This window comes from Eurosta solidaginis, chromosome 1, assembly GCF_040869045.1.
Source record: "Eurosta solidaginis isolate ZX-2024a chromosome 1, ASM4086904v1, whole genome shotgun sequence".
Taxonomy (NCBI): domain Eukaryota; kingdom Metazoa; phylum Arthropoda; class Insecta; order Diptera; family Tephritidae; genus Eurosta; species Eurosta solidaginis.
Window position 1 is genome coordinate 280,770,291 of NC_090319.1, and position 26,134 is coordinate 280,796,424.

At 35.9% G+C, this 26,134-nt stretch overlaps 2 protein-coding genes across 5 annotated transcripts in view; one reads left to right on the forward strand and one right to left on the reverse strand.

Annotated features, from left to right (window-relative positions):
• LOC137237381 (uncharacterized) overlaps positions 1 to 26,134 on the reverse strand; it is a 617,434-nt gene that overhangs the window by 58,273 nt on the left and 533,027 nt on the right. The window lies entirely within an intron of this gene.
• LOC137243240 (uncharacterized) lies at positions 1,962 to 4,479 on the forward strand. 3 transcript variants are annotated; one of them, XM_067770742.1, is made up of 4 exons: positions 1,962 to 2,932; positions 2,979 to 3,224; positions 3,293 to 4,198; positions 4,265 to 4,479. In XM_067770742.1, the coding sequence occupies exons 2-3, from the start codon at positions 3,161 to 3,163 to the stop codon at positions 4,192 to 4,194; spliced, it is 966 nt and encodes a 321-aa protein (XP_067626843.1). In that variant the 5' UTR covers positions 1,962 to 2,932; positions 2,979 to 3,160; the 3' UTR covers positions 4,195 to 4,198; positions 4,265 to 4,479. The 3 variants fall into 3 exon arrangements, with proteins under 3 accessions (XP_067626843.1, XP_067626825.1, XP_067626833.1); XM_067770724.1 differs by having other exon boundaries at positions 2,990 to 3,224; XM_067770732.1 differs by having other exon boundaries at positions 3,017 to 3,224.

Sequence of the window (26,134 nt, forward strand, 5' to 3'; positions counted from 1 at the left end):
TCAAGGCTCATGCCATCGAGGTTGTTTCTAAAGTACAACATCTTAACAAAATCCTCAAGTTGCTTGCTGGCAACACATGGGGAAAAGATAAAGAAACGTTCCTAACCACGTACAAAGCAATTGTCCGGCAGCTCATGAGCAACGTATCACCAGTTTGGTTGCCTGGTCTTAAAAATCCACACTGAAAAAGGCTACAGACCTGTCAAAATGCTGCAATCAGAACCGGATTCCTCCTTATGAGCCCCGAACACCACATACAGAATGAGGCCAAAGAGCTCAATATTAAAGAGCTGAACAAGCAGTGTTAGCTTAATTGTCATAAACCAGGACATCCCAGAAAACAACTGCTTGATCTAGCAACGCCACCGCGGGGATTAAGGGAACATCTTCTAAAGCACTGGCCCTACTTCTTTCTGGATACTGTAACAGGTTAAACTCTTACTTGTCCAGATATGTTCTGCATGCGATGTGTCCCCACATGACACCAACCCTCTTTTCAATTGTAATGTGGAACGCATGGGTCTAACACCTATCTCCCTATGATCCGCCCCCGTTGAAACAGCCAGTTTCCTTGGACTCCCGTTAGAGGACTTTGATCACAATTCGCCCATTGAATGGGGCGAAGCAATGTTAATACAACAACAACAATAACATGCTTATTTAATGCATGCATGAAATTTCTATAAATAACTTTACTGCTACCAACCCGATCATGAAAAGCTTTAGTGACTTTTTAAGTTTAGAGACGGTTTTTATAATAATTCCGAAGTCGATATTTTTATACTCAGCGTGCTTTGCACACAACTTTGATTGGATAACGGTTGGTTGTACATGTATAAAGGAATCGAGATAGATAGAGACCTCCATATATCAAAATCAGCAGTATCAAAAAAAAATTTAGGGAGCCATGTCCGTCCGTCCGTCCGTCCGTTAACATAGGCGGATCTACCTAATGACTTTTTGGGATTCAGTCCAGGGCTCCGTGGATGCGAAGGGCCCCCAGCCACCAATAAAAATAAAAGACGAATGCCACACCAGACGCACTGATATTATACTACCACAGTCACATTAGACGGCCAGAACCGTTTAAACGGGATTTCCTGATTGGAAACACATAGGAACGTCTTTACAAAATCACGAAAATTCTAATGAACATAAAATTTCTATGTTAGCTTGGCTGACACGAAAAGAAAATAAGTTTGTTGTAGATAAGCAGCTCCAGGATCAGTCAAAGAAAGAAAACAGAGTACTATCATAATGTCATGAAACGGGTTATTGCAGTGATACAATTTTTGAGCATAAGGGGCTTAGTATTTAGAGGTTCCGAAGAAGTATTTGGTTCACTACATAATGGTAATTTCATGGGAGCTCTGGATCTATTGGCAGAGTTTGACCCATTCATTCGGGAACATATTGAACAACGAGAGCTGCGACCGAAATCGGCAATATCGTACTTATCAAAAACAGTATATGAGGAAGTTATTGATATTATGGGCAAACAGATAGTGAAACAAATTATAAATCAAATAAATAACGACGACACAAAGTATTATTCAATCGTGATGGATTCAACTCTAGATCTGTCTCACAATGACCAACTTGCTATTGTATTACGATACTGTTTTCAGGGAAATGTATACGAAAGATGTGTCTCGTTCATCAAAATTAGTAGTCATACTGGTTTATACTTATTTAATATTCTACAAGACTTTTTAGAAAAAAATGGGCTGATACTGGATAATTGTAGGGGACAGTCTTATGGCAACGCAGCCAATATGTGACAGTCTTATGGCAACGCAGCCAATATGTCGGGTTAGTACAAAGATGTCCAAGCATTAATTAAACAAAAACATAAAAGTGCGGATTATGTACCATGTGCTGCACATTCCCTTGACCTAGATGGTGAAAAATGTGTTAAAGTTGCAAGTTGTTTTCTTTTCATCTACAACCCATAGGTGGGAATTGTTACATCGTGAAATGCAACTAAAATTTATGTTAAAAACTTTAAGCCAAACCAGATGGTCTTGTCATTATGAGGCTGTCAAAGCTTTAAAAAATCATTTTTCTGAAATTATGAAAATTTTAAAACTTTTAGCGAAAATGAGGACGAGTAAGCTGATTACAGAAAAGAGGCACGAAGTGTGTTTAATAAACTGGCGAAACTATCATTTGCAATTTTGATCACATTTTGGGAAGAAATTTTGGAGAGATTTCATGTAGTAAATAAAGAAATACAGAGCCCTGGCTTAAATATTTGCGAAGGCAAAGAGTTCGTGTAAAACATAAGACAGCATTCAGATCAGAAGCTAAACGAGTACGAAAAGAAAGCTATGAAATTAAGTACTAGTGTGGAAACAAATTACAACGATGTTTACAAGGGTCAAATTACTTCAAAATTTGCCGATAAGTCTACAGCTAAAGTCTCAGTGTGCGGCGCAGAGAAATTTAAAAGAGACACGCTAAACGTTGCATTGGATAAGTTGATTATGGATTTAAATGAAAGGGGTCAAGTCTATGTGACAACCAGCAAAAAATTTAATTTTTTAATGGATTTGCAGAATAAAAACCAGAAAAGCGTGGATTTGGAAAGTGTAAGCAATACTAGCCGCGTTCTATTCTAAGCGAGTGCGAAAAGAACGCCAAACTCGGTTAAAATTTCCCTGCACGTAGTTAACAACACTGGTAACATTTCAGCTGTCAAAATCATCTGTTGTTTATTATTGACGTTTTCTTTGTTTAAGCACGAAAATTAAAACATTTTTGTAAATTATAATATTTGTTGTGTTTTGAGCACCTATCTTGGCGCCTTTTTTTATATTTTCGTTGCAAAACTCGTGAAATTGCAATACAACGTTTTTGAAAACTTACTGGCAATAAATAAGCAAAATACTAATAAAAGAAAAGCAAAATGAGTGCTCCGGAAAACTATATGGTAAATTACTAATTAATTAAAGAAATTAGAAAGAAATGAGGTGTAGTAATCTTTCAGATTGAATTTCTTCTCTTGGATGACCAGAGTGAATTGCGTGCCCGTAGGCAGGAAGAAGTTGTCGACGAAATCTTAGATGCTGTTTTCACAGGTTCCAGCTCCTCTGAGGACTCTGACACCGAAAATGAAGATCATGTAAAGTGCGAAAATTTCGAAGCGACTCTTGATGCGATGAATCAGAAAGATTTTAAGATGCACATGAGACTGAAACGTGAAACTGTGGAATACCTTATTAGTAATATCCAATAAATTATTCATATAAGTTTGTAAATACTAAATCACTTAAATTATTTTTCCTTTTAGTGAGATATTCCAATTATTCCCCTGATCCATCTAGCGGTGAAAGGCCACCAGTTACGGTCAAAAAGTCTGTATATATATATATTTGCTACGTGAGCAACACAGTGACCTTCAGACAACTAGGTAATTTGTTTGGGGTGGCTCAGTCGGCAGCGTGGTCAGTAGTGCAGCGACTTGCTACTTTTTTGGTGTCCATAGCCGGTGAACACATAAAGTGGCCACAAGGGGCTTATTTGCATGAAAATGCAGAACAATTTCGTGAAAAGAAACGTATTCCGGGTGTAATTGGGGCAATCGATTGCACACACATTGCCATTAAGGGGCCAAATAATTGTAAGGAAATGTACTTTAATAGGAAGAAAGCATACAGCATAGTGGTTCAAGCCGTAGTCGATTGTAACAAAAAATTTATTGATGTTACCTGTGGTGAACCAGGATCGCTTCACGATTATAGGGTACTAAGACGATCCAAACTCTTTGAAGACGAGGAAATGTTTCCCAACTCGCATTTCATCATAGGAGATTCCGCGTATCCTTCGAACAAGTGGATAGTATCACCGTTCAAAGACTATGGAAATTTAAATGATGCGCAAAGAAAGTTCAACGAAATACTTTCATCTACACGAATGGTAGTTGAAAACGCATTTGGTTTGTTGAAAGGCAGATTTCGGAGGCTTTTAATGTTTACAGAGCAAATTGACCTTAAGATGATAACTAACATAGTAGTCAGCGTATGCGTTTTGCATAACATTTGCATTTCTTTTGACGACTTGTATGACATGAACGAACAAAGTACAGACACCCTCTTCACTACTGAGGATGAAGGGGATGAATCCGGTATTGATGAAGCACTTGACAGGAGGCAAAACCTTTTCAATTATTTGATACAGAATCACATAATTTAATGTCGTAAGTGGTTAGCATGAAAAAAATAAATATATACATTTTACTATCATATATATTTTAAAATTTAAGATCAAATCAATGTCAACTATGGCTAAAGGCACCAAACGCTTTCGTCAAATACAAATTGGTTATTTATTGAAAAAACTTTGCACCACAAGCGACGATATCGATGATGATGGTGACGCTGGTACTACCATTAAGAAAGCTCCTATACGTGGCATGGATGTTGACTCCAGTGATTGTATGGTACTATGATTTTGTTAAATATCCGAGAGAAATCGAGACACGACCGTTCACTAGTAATTCATTTATTGTAATCAGCTTTGGCTTATAACTAATACAGAGTTGAAGTTGTGTACTAAAAGTTATCGTGTTTGGGTTGCCTCTGTTACAAACATCAGAGTTGCATTTTCTCTTACAAATTCCGCCTCAACCCAAATGCGATTCATATTTAAAATATAAAAAATGTAATTCTAAAATATAACTCAAACTATGCTAGAATTATCTTTAACAATTTACATAAATTTATATGTTTGTCTCCAGATAGGGGCTTCGTAAATATATCTGCGACGTTTTTCGCTGATGGAACGTACTCAATATCGATTTCGTTTTGGACATATTTTTCGCGTATGTAGTGAAACTTTATGTCAATATGCTTGCTACGCTTGTGTGCCATAGGATTTTTGACTGCGAACTGTGCACTTTGGTTGTCGCAAAATATTGTTGATGCTTTAGCGACATACTGCTCAAAACCCATTTCTGTCAATAAACTTCGTAGGAAAGATACTTCCTTTGCTGCGTTGCACATTGCGATGTATTCCGATTTCATGGTGCTAAGAGAAACTACATGCTGCTTCTTAGATTCCCATGCAATCAGCCCATCGCCCATAAAAATAGAATAACCACTGATCGATTTGCGGTCTTGTAAATCTGAAGCCCAGTCAGCATCTGAAAAACAAATTAAGCTTTGATGGTTAGCGTTAAAAGTTATCATACCCTTCGGCTTCTCCTTCAAATAGCGCAATACACGCTTGGCTGCCACGAAATGCTCTTTGTGCGGGTGACTGGTAAACTGTGCCAGCTTCGATACGGTGTATGCTATATCCGGCCGAGAAATTATGGCCAAATATGTCAAACCACCAACAAGTGACATGTACTGCTTGGTGAGAAAACCCGCACAATTTTTGTTACTGCATTTTGCAAGAACCGTGCCTTTACTGTAAGGCGTTGCAACACCTTTACAATCTGCCATATTCCAGCGCTTTAATAACTCGTCGACATAGCGCCCTTGATGGATTGAAATACTTCCACGGAGATCGTCCCTTTCAACCTCCATGCCCAGGTAATAACGAATAGGGCCACGATCGACAGCTTCTACTTTCTCATTAAGCATTTTAATAATTTTCTGCATCGTGTTTTCTGATGAACAAGCCAACATGATGTCATCAACGTATATGCTCAATATATTAATTTCGCCATTGCCGCACATAGTATATACACAGTTGTCTGATCTGCATCTCACGAAACCAATGTCGCTCAAAACTTTATCAATCTTTTCGTTCCAATATCTGCCGGCCTGCTTAAGGCCATATAAAGATTTTTGAGGTCTGCACACTTTTTGGGGTTGTTGCTCATCAACAAAACCTTCAGGCTGGCGCATGTACAACTCTTCTTTCAAATCACCGTTTAGGTATGCAGCTACGACATCGACATGGTTGACCAGCAGCTTATATTGTACTGCTAATGAAAGAATCATACGAATAGTCGAATGCCTGACGACTGGTGCATAAGTGAAGGTAAAATCTTCGCCTGGTTTCTGCGAACAACCTTGCGCAACTAAACGCGCTTTATACTTTTCAAGTTTACCATCGCCATCGAACTTTTTAGCGAACACCCAGCGACAACCAATCACGTTTTTGTCAGGTGGACAGTCAGCTAGAGTCCAAGCACCACTTTTCATTAGGGAATTATATTCCGCCTGCATAGCATTTCTCCATTGCGAACTTTCGTCAGATTGCATCGCATCTTCGACTGAATTTGGATTTTCGTACGCCAGATTAAGTACCTCAACTATATATTTTTTCCTTGGTCTGCCTACTTTTCCTGTTCGGCATATACGCGGTCGTCCTCGTTTTCTTCCAAATACCATTTCGCCTTCGTCACTCGAAGCACTATCTTCAGATGCATCGTCGTCATCTTCATCATTTGCCATGTCATCACTGCTTGAGTTTTTATCAACACTCATATCTGCATTTTCACCATCATTTCCACTCATATCTGCATTTTCAATCGATTTAATTGCATTTTCGGTAATTAATTCAATGATCACGTTAGAATCAGCATTTTCGTGCTCATCGGAGTTATCCTCTACGGTTTCAAGTTTTGGCAAAGCGTGTTCGAAAAATATTACATCACGGGCAATTACAATGCTTTTCTTTAAGGGATCATAAAGTCTATACCCTTTAGTATGATCAGCATAGCCTACAAACCGTACCTTCGATCTTTACAATCGAACTTTGATTTTCCTGGCTGCTTGTTAAGCACAACAGCTTCACAACCAAATACTTTGAAATGGTTAACACTCGGTTTGTACCCTCGATAACATTCATACGGCGTTTTATTTTTTAAAATTTTCGTGGGACACCTATTCCGTATGTAAGCGGCGGTGTTGACTGCTTCCGACCATAGCGATTGTGTGAGATTCGATGAAACTAACATGCACCGAGCCATCTCAACTAAAGTGCGGTTGGCGCGTTCTGCCACGCCATTCTGTTCTGGTGTATACGCCACCGTCTTTTGATGTATAATACCTTTACTTTTCAGGTAACTTTGGAAATCCGTTCCCAAATATTCACGTCCATTATCACTGCGCAAACATTTTACTTTATTACCAGACTGATTTTCTACGCACGTAACAAATTGCTTAAATGCAAGAAATGCATCAGATTTTTTCTTTAGAAATTTTACTTCAATGTAGCGCGAGAAATCGTCAATAAACGTGATAAAATAATTTGAGCCACCTTGCGATGTCGTACCCATAGGTCCGCAAATATCGGAGTGAATAATTTCCAAACATTTTGTTGATTGCACATTCGAATAATTAAGGAAAGCGCTTCTTTTGATTTTACACATTGCGCATATGTCACAATCAATATTCAATTTCTTATTGATACACAAGCCACGCACCATATTATTTTGTGCAAGCATAAACAAATCTTTATAATTTACATGGCCGAATCGCCGATGCCACTTTTGCACATTTTCATGTTCATTTTTATTTTCAGTTACTAAATTAATATATTCTTTGATTTTAGTTTTAGTCAAATTTACGCGAAAAACTCCGTTTTGCATATCAGCAGTGAACACTAATTTATTTTCTTTTGTCTTTACAATTTCTTTATTCTTTTTAAAGCATACTTCGTTTCCGTTACTCAGAATTTTGCTCACAGCTAAGAAGTTGTTGTTTAACTTTGGTACGTACAATACACCCATCAATACGATGTCAGTAGTTTCCGATTTGAGCATTATTTTTCCTTCGCCCTCTGCTTCAACCGATTCTCCAGATGCTAAAAATACCTTTTGAGTGGTTTTTCGCAAGCAAGAGAATAATGTGATATCTCTACACATGTGTGATGATGCTCCACTATCGAGTATCCATGCCTTCTCAGCTTTCGCTGTTTGAGCGTGGGAGTCAAACAAACTTAGCACCGTTGGAGTTTGAGTGCTTTTGCAATTAGCTCTGATGTGACCTCTTTTACCGCAATTATAACATTTTGCATTGCTGAAGTTTCGCCTTATACTCTTAACTTTGTTGTTGCTACGATTGTCGCGTTCATTAGACAAGCCTTGTGTTTGATCTCTTTTCTCAACTTTGCCATTGGAATTCGCTGCAAACACATTTTCGGTTACGATGCGTTGCCCTCTCATTTGCTCTTCTTCCAATATTTTAACCTTCAAAACTTCTAATTTCGGTAACTTGTCTCTACTTTCAATAGCTATTACGAAGCTTTCTATCTCATCTGGGAGACTACATAACAGTAATATGCAGAGCAGGTCTTCGGGTACAGTAACACCGATTTCGCTAAGATTGTCCACAATAGAGCAGAACTCATTGATTTGAAGGGCAAATTTCTGTGCAGCGTTCACTTTGAATTGAATCAATTTTCTAAACAAATTTACCTTTCTGGCTGGACCGTCTGCATTGTAGAGGGTGCTTAGCAACTTCCATGCCTCTTTTGCTGTCACACACTTTTTTATTTGGATCAGCTCCGTAGGTTTAATGCACAAATGAATCATCGCTAATGCCTTTTGGTCAGCTTTCTGCCACTGCTCCTTCTCCTTTTCCGATGCTTCCGTCTTAATATCATCAGCAACGACGTACCACAAATCTTGTGTCACCAACAAACTACGCATAAGCAGCGCCCACGTCGAATAGTTTTCGCCGGTCAACTTTTCAATATTTATTAACGACGAACTCATTTTTTTTTTTTTTTTTTTAATCAACTAATCAACTGTTTTTTGGAAAAGGCTACAAAATCGACAAACGATTTACACAATAAATATTACTATTAAAATTACCGAACAACGTGACCTGGGCCCATAACCCTTGTTAAATATCCGAGAGAAATCGAGACACGACCGTTCACTAGTAATTCATTTATTGTAATCAGCTTTGGCTTATAACTAATACAGAGTTGAAGTTGTGTACTAAAAGTTATCGTGTTTGGGTTGCCTCTGTTACAAACATCAGAGTTGCATTTTCTCTTACAGATTTTATAAAATATTATTATTTTTTTTTTTAATAATATAACAATTTGTCAACCCTTGTTAAACTAATGAGTTATAAATCAAAAATGATAAGCAGAAAATATAATTAAATAATATTATATAAACTGTAATAAATGCAGTCCCATATAATTATTTAAATAAGAGATTAGAATTAGTTAGCAACTACGTAAGTATATGTGGATTAGAGGTTTACGCCGATCCTTTTATCGGCGGCGGCAGCGGCGGCGTACTCCGGTATTTTAACTTTAAAAAGCTTGATCTTTCTATTTAAAAAAATATTTAGGAAAGGTTTTGTTTGTATTTATTTAAGGAAATCAACGGTTCGACCATTTCGGAAGAGATACATAAAATGGTCACACTTTTGTCTGTATATTTCGGCGTAGTTTGTGGCTCCTTGGCGGTCACACACAAAGGCGATTTACGGTTGCTATAAATGGCCTTTTAATACTCATGCCTCTAGTGGCACATGGTGCCTCCAGATTTTTCGGCTGTTTTTAGGAGCTACAATTCCCGATGTGCGAACAGTAGCAATCCCGACCACCAGTCGCTACCACACCTGACCCTCACACCATATGACAGCACGGAGGCTATAGGACTGCGACTTCGAACGCATACCTTCGTCGACGTCACTGTCGTAGAAGCTCTTGGTGTAGCTCCGAAGACTCCAACGGATGCTTCTGTCGAGCTATAATTCCGAGCTACACCAGAGAAGCACCTTGAAACGTTAGGGAGTGACTATTCGGCCAAGGATGCCACTCTCGAAATCATAAGCAGTCTAAGTGGATGTCATTGCGACATGGGTATCATATAATCCTCGGCGCATCTACATAATTAAAATTTTACAAGGACCCTGGATCAAATTTTTAAAATGTAGACCAAAGTTTGCAGACGTTTGTGTTCACAACATTGATTTCAATAGTCTTCGTTAAATCAAAACGATATTTTAGAATGAAGGTGGAAAGATGTGAGCTGTTGTTTTCCGTCCTTATGTTATAAGAGCTCATTATGGATGACCGCGTAGCTTCAGTTTTCATACAAGTTCGACTGTCCACCACGGCGGCGGCGTTTATCGGCGGCGCATATCTCTAATGTGGATACAATATTTGAATCGTTTGTTGAAATTGGCACAAGTAGATTTTCGAAATCATTGAACTTATTGCAACTTTGGTAAGCTACAGTTATTTCCATTCAAGCAAGCATTCTTAAAACCGTATTCGAAAAAATTTAACTAAATCATTGGCAAAAATATGAAATTTCTTTTTTAGTTTTTTTGTTAATAATTATACTGACATATGAGTCCAGTTGATAATAAAATAATCGTAACTTTGAACATGTTTATAATCCAGACTGAACTCTACATAGAGTAACCTACCTCTACCGGTAGTTAATAATCAATCTAAATAATACATAGAAAAATGTACTTCTGACACTCTACAAAGAAACGGCTCATCTGTATGGTTATGCGCTGTTATTAAAAATACTTTTATATTGTTTCACCTGATTCACCAAAAAAGCTAAATAAAATGTGTTTTTAAACAAAAAAAAGCTAAAACTTTAAGGCAACTTTTCACTCATTTTATTCACTTTCTTTCATAACAACATAACATAACAGCATAAACATTTCATTCATTTAGTAATTTTTTAAATTAATTCGTTCTTCAATTTCATAAAATATAAGGCAATTTACAGATTCTATCTGTTTAAAATTTTTTTAAAACCACCAATTTCATAAAAAAACAACCGTATAACATATCATACTTCTAGCAGAAATTAAAATTAATTTGTACTTCAATTTCCTAACATATAAATCAATTTAAAAGGAAAGGTAGTGTTTTATGTACACGTTTTTAAGATTAATAAACATCAAACATTTTAATAAGGAACTTACACCTGCGAACAGAAAAATAGCAGTGTCAATTCTTAATAAATTTCGTCACTTAAATCCTTCTTTTATTTCCGATACTTCACGAAAAACTTCCATGATTTTTTTTAACTGAAGCTATGAAAAACAACATCTAAAGCTTTTTCGAAAAGGTAAAAATTTACCGAAATTTTGAACTTCTTATTTATGGTTCTATGCATTTTTGGAGTTTGTAGCAAAATCAATTTTAGTATAACAAAGGACATGCATGCTATAGGTCTCCAAAAATTCTCGTTGATTTTTGATGGTGTTTGAGATTTTCTTCTATACAAATTGTGAAACAGTTTTTTATGAAAGAAAATCTGAAAGACTTTTCTAATTTATTTAATAATTTGGGAAAAATTTAAACAACGTGACATCAGGACGGACAAGGCGACAGCTGTTTCGATTATACCTTGTAAATCTCTTCAAAGCCTTTTCTCCCGGGAGTGGGAGTCGAACTCGCACCCCTACGATAGTTGAAATGGTTGTAAACGCATTCAGCTACGTCATGCCTGTTGTGAAGTCTTTCCCAATTGCCTTCTTTATGCATATTTTAATCTTTTACACATTGCATACTTCGTATGCAATTATGTGTTAAAGCTATGCTTGGTACGGCGGTTTTCAAAGAAACTTTGGTTTTTGTTGTTGTTTTCGTTCTATTTATAGAACTACAACGAATTAACCAATTTTGTCTGTTTGTATGATTTTTAATAATCGGTGATTGCCCATATTGCTTTTTTTTTTAAATGTATGAAAACATTTATTTGAAGCAATTTTTTAATTTTATAATTTATTTAATAATTTGGGAAAAATTTAAACAACGTGACATCAGGACGGACAAGGCGACAGCTGTTTCGATTATACCTTGTAAATCTCTTCAAAGCCTTTTCTCCCGGGAGTGGGAGTCGAACTCGCACCCCTACGATAGTTGAAATGGTTGTAAACGCATTCAGCTACGTCATGCCTGTTGTGAAGTCTTTCCCAATTGCCTTCTTTATGCATATTTTAATCTTTTACACATTGCATACTTCGTATGCAATTATGTGTTAAAGCTATGCTTGGTACGGCGGTTTTCAAAGAAACTTTGGTTTTTGTTGTTGTTTTCGTTCTATTTATAGAACTACAACGAATTAACCAATTTTGTCTGTTTGTATGATTTTTAATAATCGGGGATTGCCCATATTGCTTTTTTTTTAAATGTATGAAAACATTTATTTGAAGCAATTTTTTAATTTTATAATTTATTTAATAATTTGGGAAAAATTTAAACAACGTGGCATCAGGACGGACAAGGCGACAGCTGTTTCGATTATACCTTGTAAATCTCTTCAAAGCCTTTTCTCCCGGGAGTGGGAGTCGAACTCGCACCCCTACGATAGTTGAAATGGTTGTAAACGCATTCAGCTACGTCATGCCTGTTGTGAAGTCTTTCCCAATTGCCTTCTTTATGCATATTTTAATCTTTTACACATTGCATACTTCGTATGCAATTATGTGTTAAAGCTATGCTTGGTACGGCGGTTTTCAAAGAAACTTTGGTTTTTGTTGTTGTTTTCGTTCTATTTATAGAACTACAACGAATTAACCAATTTTGTCTGTTTGTATGATTTTTAATAATCGGGGATTGCCCATATTGCTTTTTTTTTTAAATGTATGAAAACATTTATTTGAAGCAATTTTTTAATTTTATAATTTATTTAATAATTTGGGAAAAATTTAAACAACGTGACATCAGGACGGACAAGGCGACAGCTGTTTCGATTATACCTTGTAAATCTCTTCAAAGCCTTTTCTCCCGGGAGTGGGAGTCGAACTCGCACCCCTACGATAGTTGAAATGGTTGTAAACGCATTCAGCTACGTCATGCCTGTTGTGAAGTCTTTCCCAATTGCCTTCTTTATGCATATTTTAATCTTTTACACATTGCATACTTCGTATGCAATTATGTGTTAAAGCTATGCTTGGTACGGCGGTTTTCAAAGAAACTTTGGTTTTTGTTGTTGTTTTCGTTCTATTTATAGAACTACAACGAATTAACCAATTTTGTCTGTTTGTATGATTTTTAATAATCGGGGATTGCCCATATTGCTTTTTTTTTTAAATGTATGAAAACATTTATTTGAAGCAATTTTTTAATTTTATAATTTATTTAATAATTTGGGAAAAATTTAAACAACGTGACATCAGGACGGACAAGGCGACAGCTGTTTCGATTATACCTTGTAAATCTCTTCAAAGCCTTTTCTCCCGGGAGTGGGAGTCGAACTCGCACCCCTACGATAGTTGAAATGGTTGTAAACGCATTCAGCTACGTCATGCCTGTTGTGAAGTCTTTCCCAATTGCCTTCTTTATGCATATTTTAATCTTTTACACATTGCATACTTCGTATGCAATTATGTGTTAAAGCTATGCTTGGTACGGCGGTTTTCAAAGAAACTTTGGTTTTTGTTGTTGTTTTCGTTCTATTTATAGAACTACAACGAATTAACCAATTTTGTCTGTTTGTATGATTTTTAATAATCGGGGATTGCCCATATTGCTTTTTTTTTAAATGTATGAAAACATTTATTTGAAGCAATTTTTTAATTTTATAATTTATTTAATAATTTGGGAAAAATTTAAACAACGTGACATCAGGACGGACAAGGCGACAGCTGTTTCGATTATACCTTGTAAATCTCTTCAAAGCCTTTTCTCCCGGGAGTGGGAGTCGAACTCGCACCCCTACGATAGTTGAAATGGTTGTAAACGCATTCAGCTACGTCATGCCTGTTGTGAAGTCTTTCCCAATTGCCTTCTTTATGCATATTTTAATCTTTTACACATTGCATACTTCGTATGCAATTATGTGTTAAAGCTATGCTTGGTACGGCGGTTTTCAAAGAAACTTTGGTTTTTGTTGTTGTTTTCGTTCTATTTATAGAACTACAACGAATTAACCAATTTTGTCTGTTTGTATGATTTTTAATAATCGGGGATTGCCCATATTGCTTTTTTTTTTAAATGTATGAAAACATTTATTTGAAGCAATTTTTTAATTTTATAATTTATTTAATAATTTGGGAAAAATTTAAACAACGTGACATCAGGACGGACAAGGCGACAGCTGTTTCGATTATACCTTGTAAATCTCTTCAAAGCCTTTTCTCCCGGGAGTGGGAGTCGAACTCGCACCCCTACGATAGTTGAAATGGTTGTAAACGCATTCAGCTACGTCATGCCTGTTGTGAAGTCTTTCCCAATTGCCTTCTTTATGCATATTTTAATCTTTTACACATTTCATACTTCGTATGCAATTATGTGTTAAAGCTATGCTTGGTACGGCGGTTTTCAAAGAAACTTTGGTTTTTGTTGTTGTTTTCGTTCTATTTATAGAACTACAACGAATTAACCAATTTTGTCTGTTTGTATGATTTTTAATAATCGGGGATTGCCCATATTGCTTTTTTTTTTAAATGTATGAAAACATTTATTTGAAGCAATTTTTTAATTTTATAATTTATTTAATAATTTGGGAAAAATTTAAACAACGTGACATCAGGACGGACAAGGCGACAGCTGTTTCGATTATACCTTGTAAATCTCTTCAAAGCCTTTTCTCCCGGGAGTGGGAGTCGAACTCGCACCCCTACGATAGTTGAAATGGTTGTAAACGCATTCAGCTACGTCATGCCTGTTGTGAAGTCTTTCCCAATTGCCTTCTTTATGCATATTTTAATCTTTTACACATTGCATACTTCGTATGCAATTATGTGTTAAAGCTATGCTTGGTACGGCGGTTTTCAAAGAAACTTTGGTTTTTGTTGTTGTTTTCGTTCTATTTATAGAACTACAACGAATTAACCAATTTTGTCTGTTTGTATGATTTTTAATAATCGGGGATTGCCCATATTGCTTTTTTTTTTTAAATGTATGAAAACATTTATTTGAAGCAATTTTTTAATTTTATAATTTATTTAATAATTTGGGAAAAATTTAAACAACGTGACATCAGGACGGACAAGGCGACAGCTGTTTCGATTATACCTTGTAAATCTCTTCAAAGCCTTTTCTCCCGGTGTCTAAGCTTTGGGCAATTGAGGGCGAGCAGTTTAATAAGAGTTATAAATGAGTAATTTTATGTGCTTGTAAGCGTATGAGTCGTGGCACAGTGGCTGACGTACCCGACCAAACGCCCGGGGTTTCGGGTTCAACTCCCACCATGCATTCCTTTTTTTTAATTTATAAATTATTATTATTAATGGACTGTATTGAGTTTATGGGGTTTTTGATTTAATGTATTCCATTTATTGAGTTGGGTAGTTTTAGTGTTATTGGTGTATTTAAGTCATGGGAGGATGCATAGCATCAGTACACCTTTATTTATTTAATTTGGGGGCGAGCACTGGGGGGCTCTGAGGCCTCGCTCTACTGAGCCACCTCATCCTCTATTTGAAGAACCCTTTAAAATGTGATATGGAGGCGAGCACGGGACGGTTCTGAGGTATTGGCACCCCATTTTCTACAAGAAAAATCTCTATTTATTTAATTTGGGGCGAGAGTTGGGCACTCTGAGGTTTCGCTCTAATGAGCCACCTCATCTTCTATTTGAAGAACCCCTTCAAAGTGTGATATGGAGGCGAGCACTGGGCTCTGATGTATTAGCACACCATCCGAAGAACCTCGATTTTAATTAAAAAACTCAAACTATGTCTTTAGAATATTTCACTAACCAGTTGAGAATTACAAGCACACTCAATGGCTACTGAAACAAACGAACGAAAAATGTTCATAGTTTAAGTCGCTTAAACATACTCCCCCCTTAGACGGCTTAGTCGTCTAATGAAACTTCCATACGAGCCAGTGATCCGGCTCGAAGGACCATGTCTAAGCTTTGGGCAATTGAGGGCGAGCAGTTTAATAAGAGTTATAAATGAGTAATTTTATGTGCTTGTAAGCGTATGAGTCGTGGCACAGTGGCTGACGTACCCGACCAAACGCCCGGGGTTGCGGGTTCAACTCCCACCAAGCATTCCTTTTTTTTAATTTATAAATTATTATTATTAATGGACTGTATTGAGTTTATGGGGTTTTTGATTTAATGTATTCCATTTATTGAGTTGGGTAGTTTTAGTGTTATTGGTGTATTTAAGTCATGGGAGGATGCATAGCATCAGTACACCTTTATTTATTTAATTTGGGGGCGAGCACTGGGGGGCTCTGAGGCTTCGCTCTACTGAGCCACCTCATCCTCTATTTGAAGAACCCTTTAAAATGTGATATGGAGGCGAGCACGGGACGGTTCTGAGGTATTGGCACCCCATTTTCTACAAGAAAAATCTCTATTTATTTAATTTGGGGCGAGAGTTGGGCACTCTGAGGTTTCGCTCTAATGAGCCACCTCATCTTCTATTTGAAGAACCCCTTCAAAGTGTGATATGGAGGCGAGCACTGGGCTCTGATGTATTAGCACACCATCCGAAGAACCTCGATTTTAATTAAAAAACTCAAACTATGTCTTTAGAATATTTCACTAACCAGTTGAGAATTACAAGCACACTCAATGGCTACTGAAACAAACGAACGAAAAATGTTCATAGTTTAAGTCGCTTAAACACCCGGGAGTGGGAGTCGAACTCGCACCCCTACGATAGTTGAAATGGTTGTAAACGCATTCAGCTACGTCATGCCTGTTGTGAAGTCTTTCCCAATTGCCTTCTTTATGCATATTTTAATCTTTTACACATTGCATACTTCGTATGCAATTATGTGTTAAAGCTATGCTTGGTACGGCGGTTTTCAAAGAAACTTTGGTTTTTGTTGTTGTTTTCGTTCTATTTATAGAACTACAACGAATTAACCAATTTTGTCTGTTTGTATGATTTTTAATAATCGGGGATTGCCCATATTGCGTTTACAACCATTTCAACTATCGTAGGGGTGCGAGTTCGACTCCCACTCCCGGGAGAAAAGGCTTTGAAGAGATTTACAAGGTATAATCGAAACAGCTGTCGCCTTGTCCGTCCTGATGTCACGTTGTTTAAATTTTTCCCAAATTATTAAATAAATTATAAAATTAAAAAATTGCTTCAAATAAATGTTTTCATACATTTAAAAAAAAAAGCAATATGGGCAATCCCCGATTATTAAAAATCATACAAACAGACAAAATTGGTTAATTCGTTGTAGTTCTATAAATAGAACGAAAACAACAACAAAAACCAAAGTTTCTTTGAAAACCGCCGTACCAAGCATAGCTTTAACACATAATTGCATACGAAGTATGCAATGTGTAAAAGATTAAAATATGCATACAGAAGGCAATTGGGAAAGACTTCACAACAGGCATGACGTAGCTGAATGCGTTTACAACCATTTCAACTATCGTAGGGGTGCGAGTTCGACTCCCACTCCCGGGAGAAAAGGCTTTGAAGAGATTTACAAGGTATAATCGAAACAGCTGTCGCCTTGTCCGTCCTGATGTCACGTTGTTTAAATTTTTCCCAAATTATTAAATAAATTATAAAATTAAAAAATTGCTTCAAATAAATGTTTTCATACATTTAAAAAAAAAGCAATATGGGCAATCCCCGATTACTAAAAATCATACAAACAGACAAAATTGGTTAATTCGTTGTAGTTCTATAAATAGAACGAAAACAACAACAAAAACCAAAGTTTCTTTGAAAACCGCCGTACCAAGCATAGCTTTAACACATAATTGCATACGAAGTATGCAATGTGTAAAAGATTAAAATATGCATAAAGAAGGCAATTGGGAAAGACTTCACAACAGGCATGACGTAGCTGAATGCGTTTACAACCATTTCAACTATCGTAGGGGTGCGAGTTCGACTCCCACTCCCGGGAGAAAAGGCTTTGAAGAGATTTACAAGGTATAATCGAAACAGCTGTCGCCTTGTCCGTCCTGATGTCACGTTGTTTAAATTTTTCCCAAATTATTAAATAAATTATAAAATTAAAAAATTGCTTCAAATAAATGTTTTCATACATTTAAAAAAAAAAAGCAATATGGGCAATCCCCGATTATTAAAAATCATACAAACAGACAAAATTGGTTAATTCGTTGTAGTTCTATAAATAGAACGAAAACAACAACAAAAACCAAAGTTTCTTTGAAAACCGCCGTACCAAGCATAGCTTTAACACATAATTGCATACGAAGTATGCAATGTGTAAAAGATTAAAATATGCATAAAGAAGGCAATTGGGAAAGACTTCACAACAGGCATGACGTAGCTGAATGCGTTTACAACCATTTCAACTATCGTAGGGGTGCGAGTTCGACTCCCACTCCCGGGAGAAAAGGCTTTGAAGAGATTTACAAGGTATAATCGAAACAGCTGTCGCCTTGTCCGTTCCCAAATTATTAAATAAATTATAAAATTAAAAAAATTGCTTCAAATAAATGTTTTCATACATTTAAAAAAAAAAAGCAATATGCGCAATCCCCGATTATTAAAAATCATACAAACAGACAAAATTGGTTAATTCGTTGTAGTTCTATAAATAGAACGAAAACAACAACAAAAACCAAAGTTTCTTTGAAAACCGCCGTACCAAGCATAGCTTTAACACATAATTGCATACGAAGTATGCAATGTGTAAAAGATTAAAATATGCATAAAGAAGGCAATTGGGAAAGACTTCACAACAGGCATGACGTAGCTGAATGCGTTTACAACCATTTCAACTATCGTAGGGGTGCGAGTTCGACTCCCACTCCCGGGAGAAAAGGCTTTGAAGAGATTTACAAGGTATAATCGAAACAGCTGTCGCCTTGTCCGTCCTGATGTCACGTTGTTTAAATTTTTCCCAAATTATTAAATAAATTATAAAATTAAAAAATTGCTTCAAATAAATGTTTTCATACATTTAAAAAAAAAAAGCAATATGGGCAATCCCCGATTATTAAAAATCATACAAACAGACAAAATTGGTTAATTCGTTGTAGTTCTATAAATAGAACGAAAACAACAACAAAAACCAAAGTTTCTTTGAAAACCGCCGTACCAAGCATAGCTTTAACACATAATTGCATACGAAGTATGCAATGTGTAAAAGATTAAAATATGCATAAAGAAGGCAATTGGGAAAGACTTCACAACAGGCATGACGTAGCTGAATGCGTTTACAACCATTTCAACTATCGTAGGGGTGCGAGTTCGACTCCCACTCCCGGGAGAAAAGGCTTTGAAGAGATTTACAAGGTATAATCGAAACAGCTGTCGCCTTGTCCGTCCTGATGTCACGTTGTTTAAATTTTTCCCAAATTATTAAATAAATTATAAAATTAAAAAATTGCTTCAAATAAATGTTTTCATACATTTAAAAAAAAAAGCAATATGGGCAATCCCCGATTATTAAAAATCATACAAACAGACAAAATTGGTTAATTCGTTGTAGTTCTATAAATAGAACGAAAACAACAACAAAAACCAAAGTTTCTTTGAAAACCGCCGTACCAAGCATAGCTTTAACACATAATTGCATACGAAGTATGCAATGTGTAAAAGATTAAAATATGCATAAAGAAGGCAATTGGGAAAGACTTCACAACAGGCATGACGTAGCTGAATGCGTTTACAACCATTTCAACTATCGTAGGGGTGCGAGTTCGACTCCCACTCCCGGGAGAAAAGGCTTTGAAGAGATTTACAAGATATAATCGAAACAGCTGTCGCCTTGTCCGTCCTGATGTCACGTTGTTTAAATTTTTCCCAAATTATTAAATAAATTATAAAATTAAAAAATTGCTTGAAATAAATGTTTTCATACATTTAAAAAAAAAAGCAATATGGGCAATCCCCGATTATTAAAAATCATACAAACAGACAAAATTGGTTAATTCGTTGTAGTTCTATAAATAGAACGAAAACAACAACAAAAACCAAAGTTTCTTTGAAAACCGCCGTACCAAGCATAGCTTTAACACATAATTGCATACGAAGTATGCAATGTGTAAAAGATTAAAATATGCATAAAGAAGGCAATTGGGAAAGACTTCACAACAGGCATGACGTAGCTGAATGCGTTTACAACCATTTCAACTATCGTAGGGGTGCGAGTTCGACTCCCACTCCCGGGAGAAAAGGCTTTGAAGAGATTTACAAGGTATAATCGAAACAGCTGTCGCCTTGTCCGTCCTGATGTCACGTTGTTTAAATTTTTCCCAAATTATTAAATAAATTATAAAATTAAAAAATTGCTTCAAATAAATGTTTTCATACATTTAAAAAAAAAAAGCAATATGGGCAATCCCCGATTATTAAAAATCATACAAACAGACAAAATTGGTTAATTCGTTGTAGTTCTATAAATAGAACGAAAACAACAACAAAAACCAAAGTTTCTTTGAAAACCGCCGTACCAAGCATAGCTTTAACACATAATTGCATACGAAGTATGCAATGTGTAAAAGATTAAAATATGCATAAAGAAGGCAATTGGGAAAGACTTCACAACAGGCATGACGTAGCTGAATGCGTTTACAACCATTTCAACTATCGTAGGGGTGCGAGTTCGACTCCCACTCCCGGGAGAAAAGGCTTTGAAGAGATTTACAAGGTATAATCGAAACAGCTGTCGCCTTGTCCGTCCTGATGTCACGTTGTTTAAATTTTTCCCAAATTATTAAATAAATTATAAAATTAAAAAATTGCTTCAAATAAATGTTTTCATACATTTAAAAAAAAAAAGCAATATGGGCAATCCCCGATTATTAAAAATCATACAAACAGACAAAATTGGTTAATTCGTTGTAGTTCTATAAATAGAACGAAAACAACAACAAAAACCAAAGTTTCTTTGAAAACCGCCGTACCAAGCATAGCTTTAACACATAATTGCATACGAAGTATGCAATGTGTAAAAGATTAAAATATGCATAAAGAAGGCAATTGGGAAAGACTTCACAACAGGCATGACGTAGCTGAATGCGTTTACAACCATTTCAACTATCGTAGGGGTGCGAGTTCGACTCCCACTCCCGGGAGAAAAGGCTTTGAAGAGATTTACAAGGTATAATCGAAACAGCTGTCGCCTTGTCCGTCCTGATGTCACGTTGTTTAAATTTTTCCCAAATTATTAAATAAATTATAAAATTAAAAAATTGCTTCAAATAAATGTTTTCATACATTTAAAAAAAAAGCAATATGGGCAATCCCCGATTATTAAAAATCATACTGAAAGACTTTTCGGTAAAAAATACTCAAAAATCAATGCGAAATAAAAATTGTACTTTGTTCTACTAAAATTGACTGGGCTCAAAAAAGTTTTAAGAACCCCAAATAAAAAGTTCAAATTTAGGTAACATTTTCTCAAATTTTTGAAAACGTTTTTGAGATGGGTTTGCAAAGTTCATAGAATCTTTTTCTTGAAATATCGGAAATAAAAAAAAAGTATTTAAGTGACGAAATTTGTTGAAAATTGGCACTGCTATTTTTCTCTTCACAGTTTTATGTTCATCGCAAGTATTAAAAATTTGACTCAAATTTTTTGAAAGTAAAACTAAGCTTAACCCTTTCGGGACGGAACTCTACGCGCAGTGGAATATTTCGTTAAATGCAAAGCAACAGTTGTTCGGTCACCAAATAAAGTTTCTGCGGTGTCAAAGGGGGCGTGAGATAAGAGGCTGACTCGGGGGGTGGTGGTAAACCATTGTACCATCCGGGATGTTATGTGGTACATATGCGTACCAACCGTCCTACAAAACATACTAAACCATATTTTCTCTTACAAGAATATAACGAAAAAATTCATATTTTTTACATGTAAATAAATCACAAATTTTGCAATTTTACAGAGATCCAAACAATTGGTAATCAAATAAATAAATTTCAATTCAAATTATTATACTAATTTCAAAAATTATGTGTGAAATGATGCAAAGCAAAGCTTACACAAGGGAACTTGGCACTCCTTACATATTGTTTTTGTCCGTGTTTGCTTTTTTTGTTTGCTGCAACTAGTACAACGGCGTCGAGTTTCACATTCAATATGTAGATGTTTGTGTCCTGTAACGCGACGTACTGGTCCTGGGCGTACCGTTCTGGCAACAGCTGTGACTTTGGAGCCTTCTTTTATGAGTGCCTCTGCCAAGGTCACCAAAAATGATTTGAAAGGCATTTTTCCTCTTCTAAGTTCATTTTAAATGAACCAAGCGTTTACGGCTGCCATCATAAGAAAGCGGTAAAAAACCTTCTTCCACCATTTATCCGACTTCCGATCATACTCGTACAGTCCACTCATTTGATCGGCTAAATCAACACCTCCCATAACTTGACGGTAAAACTGAATTACGTTTGGACATGGCACTTGGATTTTTTCCCCTGTTTTTAATGTTTTTGTAACAAATGTCATGCCTGGTTCATGGCAATTACTTATTACCAAAACCTCCTTCGTGTCTTGCCATTTTACGCATAAAAGACCAGACGATGTACTTTTGAATTCTGCCTCTCCTCGCTGAAGTTTCTTACTCGCAAACTCGGGAACGTTCTTCCTGTTACGCATTATAGTGCCAACGGCTGCATAAGGTAAAGTATTTAACAGATTAACTGATGTAAAAAAGCGATCGAAACACAAAGTAACATCGTTTTCTGAGATTGAACTGACGAGTTTATTTACTACCCTTTCTCCAAGGGTTCCCGAGCATTCTTCAAGGTCTTTTCCACAATAAATATTGAAATCGTATGCATAACCTGTTACAGCGTCACACCGAAGCCACATTTTTATACCTCTTTTTACCGGTTTTAGGGGCATGTATTGCTTTAACGAACTGCGGCCCTTGAATTTCGTCATCGACTCGTCTATACTTTGGAAACTGCTGTCTTGTCTACACTTTTGGAAAGTTTTTTTCAGACATTCGACCAAATCATCTAGGTAATAAGTCTTACTACAGTCTAATGGTTTTTCCGGGCTTGTGAAGTACATCTTAGAAGCGATAAATAAGAATCGATCCCTAGCCATTGCATCTTGAATAGATTTGTTACCAAGAGATTTATGAAGCGACCAATAATCTTTCACGCATGGAAGTCGATTGTAGCACATAATGAACATGCACCCCACAATTACTTTTATTTCGCCAGCATCAGTTCTAGTCAGTTTTTGTTTTTTTCTTGCTGATTGCTCACTTTCTAATATCTATATACGCTCATTCGTGCACTGAGCTATGTAAATATAAACCGATTTCGGAATAAGTTTTTGGAAAATCTCTCCAATACTTGCTGTGCGAGGAATATCTGATGAAATTTTGCAATTACGTGAAGTGCTTGCAGTTCGCTTAGGAAGAAAATGTTCCGGAGAGTTCCAGTCAAAATGTGCATTGTTTTGTTGGTCAGAGTCCAGTGTGTTTGTATCGAGGTCATTTATGTCCCCTATATTCTCGATTATGTTGTCATCATTTAAGTCTTCCACACTGGAAGATCTTGACTTATAATTCTCGCTTGGAACAAAGTTATCGGAGCTTCCACAAGAAAAGTCTTCCAAATCGCTGGAACTTGTAGCTTCCTCCTCCAACAACTTACGTATATCCTCCGCATTCATAATACTCACCAAATCCTGTGTGGAGTCAATTAAAAAATAAAATGCATTCAATGGACTATTGGTACTAATATGTACCACTGAAAAAGACTACTGGTACACACATGTACCATCTGTTGAATTTCCACTAAAAATCTACTTTTAATGGCATTTTCTTACCGGTTTTACTTGAAATATGTTGTATTAACGTTAGTTCCCTAAAATATGTTGTTATCTGCCAATAAATCACTATAAATGTAAAGGAATCCTTCAAAAAACGTCCACGTGCTGCACTTTTCGACCACTCTCAACAGAAAAAACACAAATCTGAGAATAACGGGAACGTAAAACTGTACTCTAAAGGCACGTACGAATTGCGAAAGTATCAACAGACAGCGTGGTACATTTCTAAATCCAATTGAATGAAAATTAAACATTTTAGAGATGTTTAAACTTTGGTGGTACACATAGGTACCAGCCGTACCGAAAGGGTTAAGAAAAAGGTATTCAGTCCAACAAATTCCATAAAGTCCAAAAAACTTAATCGATATTACTCTAATAATTAAACATATGTTTGGCTCGCAAGTAAAATATACAGATGTGTAAGTTGAAGTAATCTAAATTGGACTGTAGCACACTGTTGAAGTAGTGGAAGTACTGAAAATGTTTACATGACCACATAAGGCGCTCTACTTGATTTCGAATAGTTTATAAACTCATTAATACACAAATTTTCAAACCATCTCGAAATGTTTTCTGTGTTGGTTCAAACACAAAACGTGTTCTAATACGTCGGTCACTATTGTCGTGTAAACATGGTATCAGAAAATTAAAAAAAACGTCTTATTTCATAAATGGTTTGAACTACTACTACTTATAAATTTTATTCAAAAAAATATCTGAGAATTTCTTTTAAAAACGCTCAGAATTTGTTTCGAAAAACCTTATCTGAGCGCGAATGCAATACATTTTCATATGAAACAAATTCTGATTCAAGTAGAGCGCCTTATGTGGTCATGTAAACATTTTCATTACTTCCACTACTTCAACAGTGTGCTACAGTCCAATTTAGATTACTTTAACTTACATATCTGTATATTTTACTTGCAATATGTAGTACTCGCCATTGTTATTTGCCCGCCAATTTTTCTAACAGGGCAACTTTTCGTTTTTCCAGCTCAAATTCCCTTTCAAACTTTTCTTTTAAAATTTCTTTGAACTGTTGTATGGCTTCGCTTCTAGCCCTTTTCTTGTCTTCCACTTCTGCTTTTTATACCTTTCATGAAAATGAAATGGTATATTAATTTCGTCACGAAACCGAAAATTGTAAGTCCTTAAAGGAAAATAGATAGACCCACCATTAAGTATACCGAAATAATCAGGTTGAAGAGCTGAGTTGATTTAGCCATGTCCGTCTGTCCGTCTGTCCGTCTGTCTGTTTGTATGCAAACTAGTCCCTCAATTTTTGAGATATCTTGATAAAATTTGGTGAGCGGGTGTATTTGGGTGTCCGATTAGACATTTGTCGGAACCGACCGGATCGGACCACTATAGCATATATCCTCCATACAACCGATTTTTCAGAAAAAGAGGATTTTTGTAATATCTTACCCAATTTAACAGATTGAAGCTTCAAACTTCACCATATACTTTCGTATATTGCACATATTGTTGCCTGAAAAAATTGATGAGATCGGTCGTATATATAGTATATATCCCCCACAACCGATTGTTCAGATAAGGAACTTTTCGTAATTACTGCCCCATTTTAAGAGCTAGAGGCTTCAAATTTCAAAGAATGCTTAGGTATATAGCATATATTGTTGTCTGAAAAAATCATAAAGATCGGTGGTATATATAGTATATATATGGTGGTATATATAGTATATATATATAGTATATATATATATATTTTTGGCAAATGTTAGCCCCATTTTACCAGCTAGAAGCTTCAAATTTCACCGAATACTTATGTATATAGCATATATTGTTGTCTGAAAAAATCATAGAGATCGGTTGTATATATAATATATATCTCATACAACCGATTGTTCAGATAAGAAACTTTTCGCAATTTCTACCCCATTTTAACAGCTATAAGCTTCAAATGTCACCGATTGCTTACGTATATGGCATATATTGTTGTCTGAAAAAATCATGGAGATCGGTTGTATATATAGTATATATCTCATACAACCGATTGTTCAGATAAGAAACTTTTCGCAATTTCTACCCCATTTTAACAGCTGTAAGCTTCAAATTTCACCGTTTGCTTACGTATATAGCATATATTGTTGTCTGAAAAAATCATAGAGATCGGTTGTATATATAGTATATATCTCATACAACCGATTGTTCAGATAAGAAACTTTTCGCAATTTCTACCCCATTTTAACAGCTAGAAGCTTCAAATTTCACCAAATGCTTACGTATATAGCATATATTGTTGTCTGAAAAAATCATAGAGATCGGTGGTATATATAGTATATATCTCATACAACCGATTTTTCAGATAAGAAACTTTGCGCAATTTCTGCCCCGTTTTAACAGCTAGAAGCTTCAACTTTCACCAAATGCTTACGTATATAGCATATATTGTTGTCTGAAAAAATCATAGAGATCGGTGGTATATATAGTATATATCTCATACAACCGATTGTTCAGATAAGAAACTTTTCGCAATTTCTACCCCATTTTAACAGCTAGAAGCTTCAAATTTCACAAAATG

Coding starts and splice junctions, on each gene's coding strand:
- LOC137243240 (XM_067770724.1), top strand. CDS start 2,909: ATGAGTGCTCCGGAAAACTATATG. Junction 2,933..2,989: donor GTGCTCCGGAAAACTATATG/GTAAATTACTAA, acceptor GTAATCTTTCAG/ATTGAATTTCTTCTCTTGGA. Junction 3,225..3,292: donor AACTGTGGAATACCTTATTA/GTAATATCCAAT, acceptor TTTTCCTTTTAG/TGAGATATTCCAATTATTCC.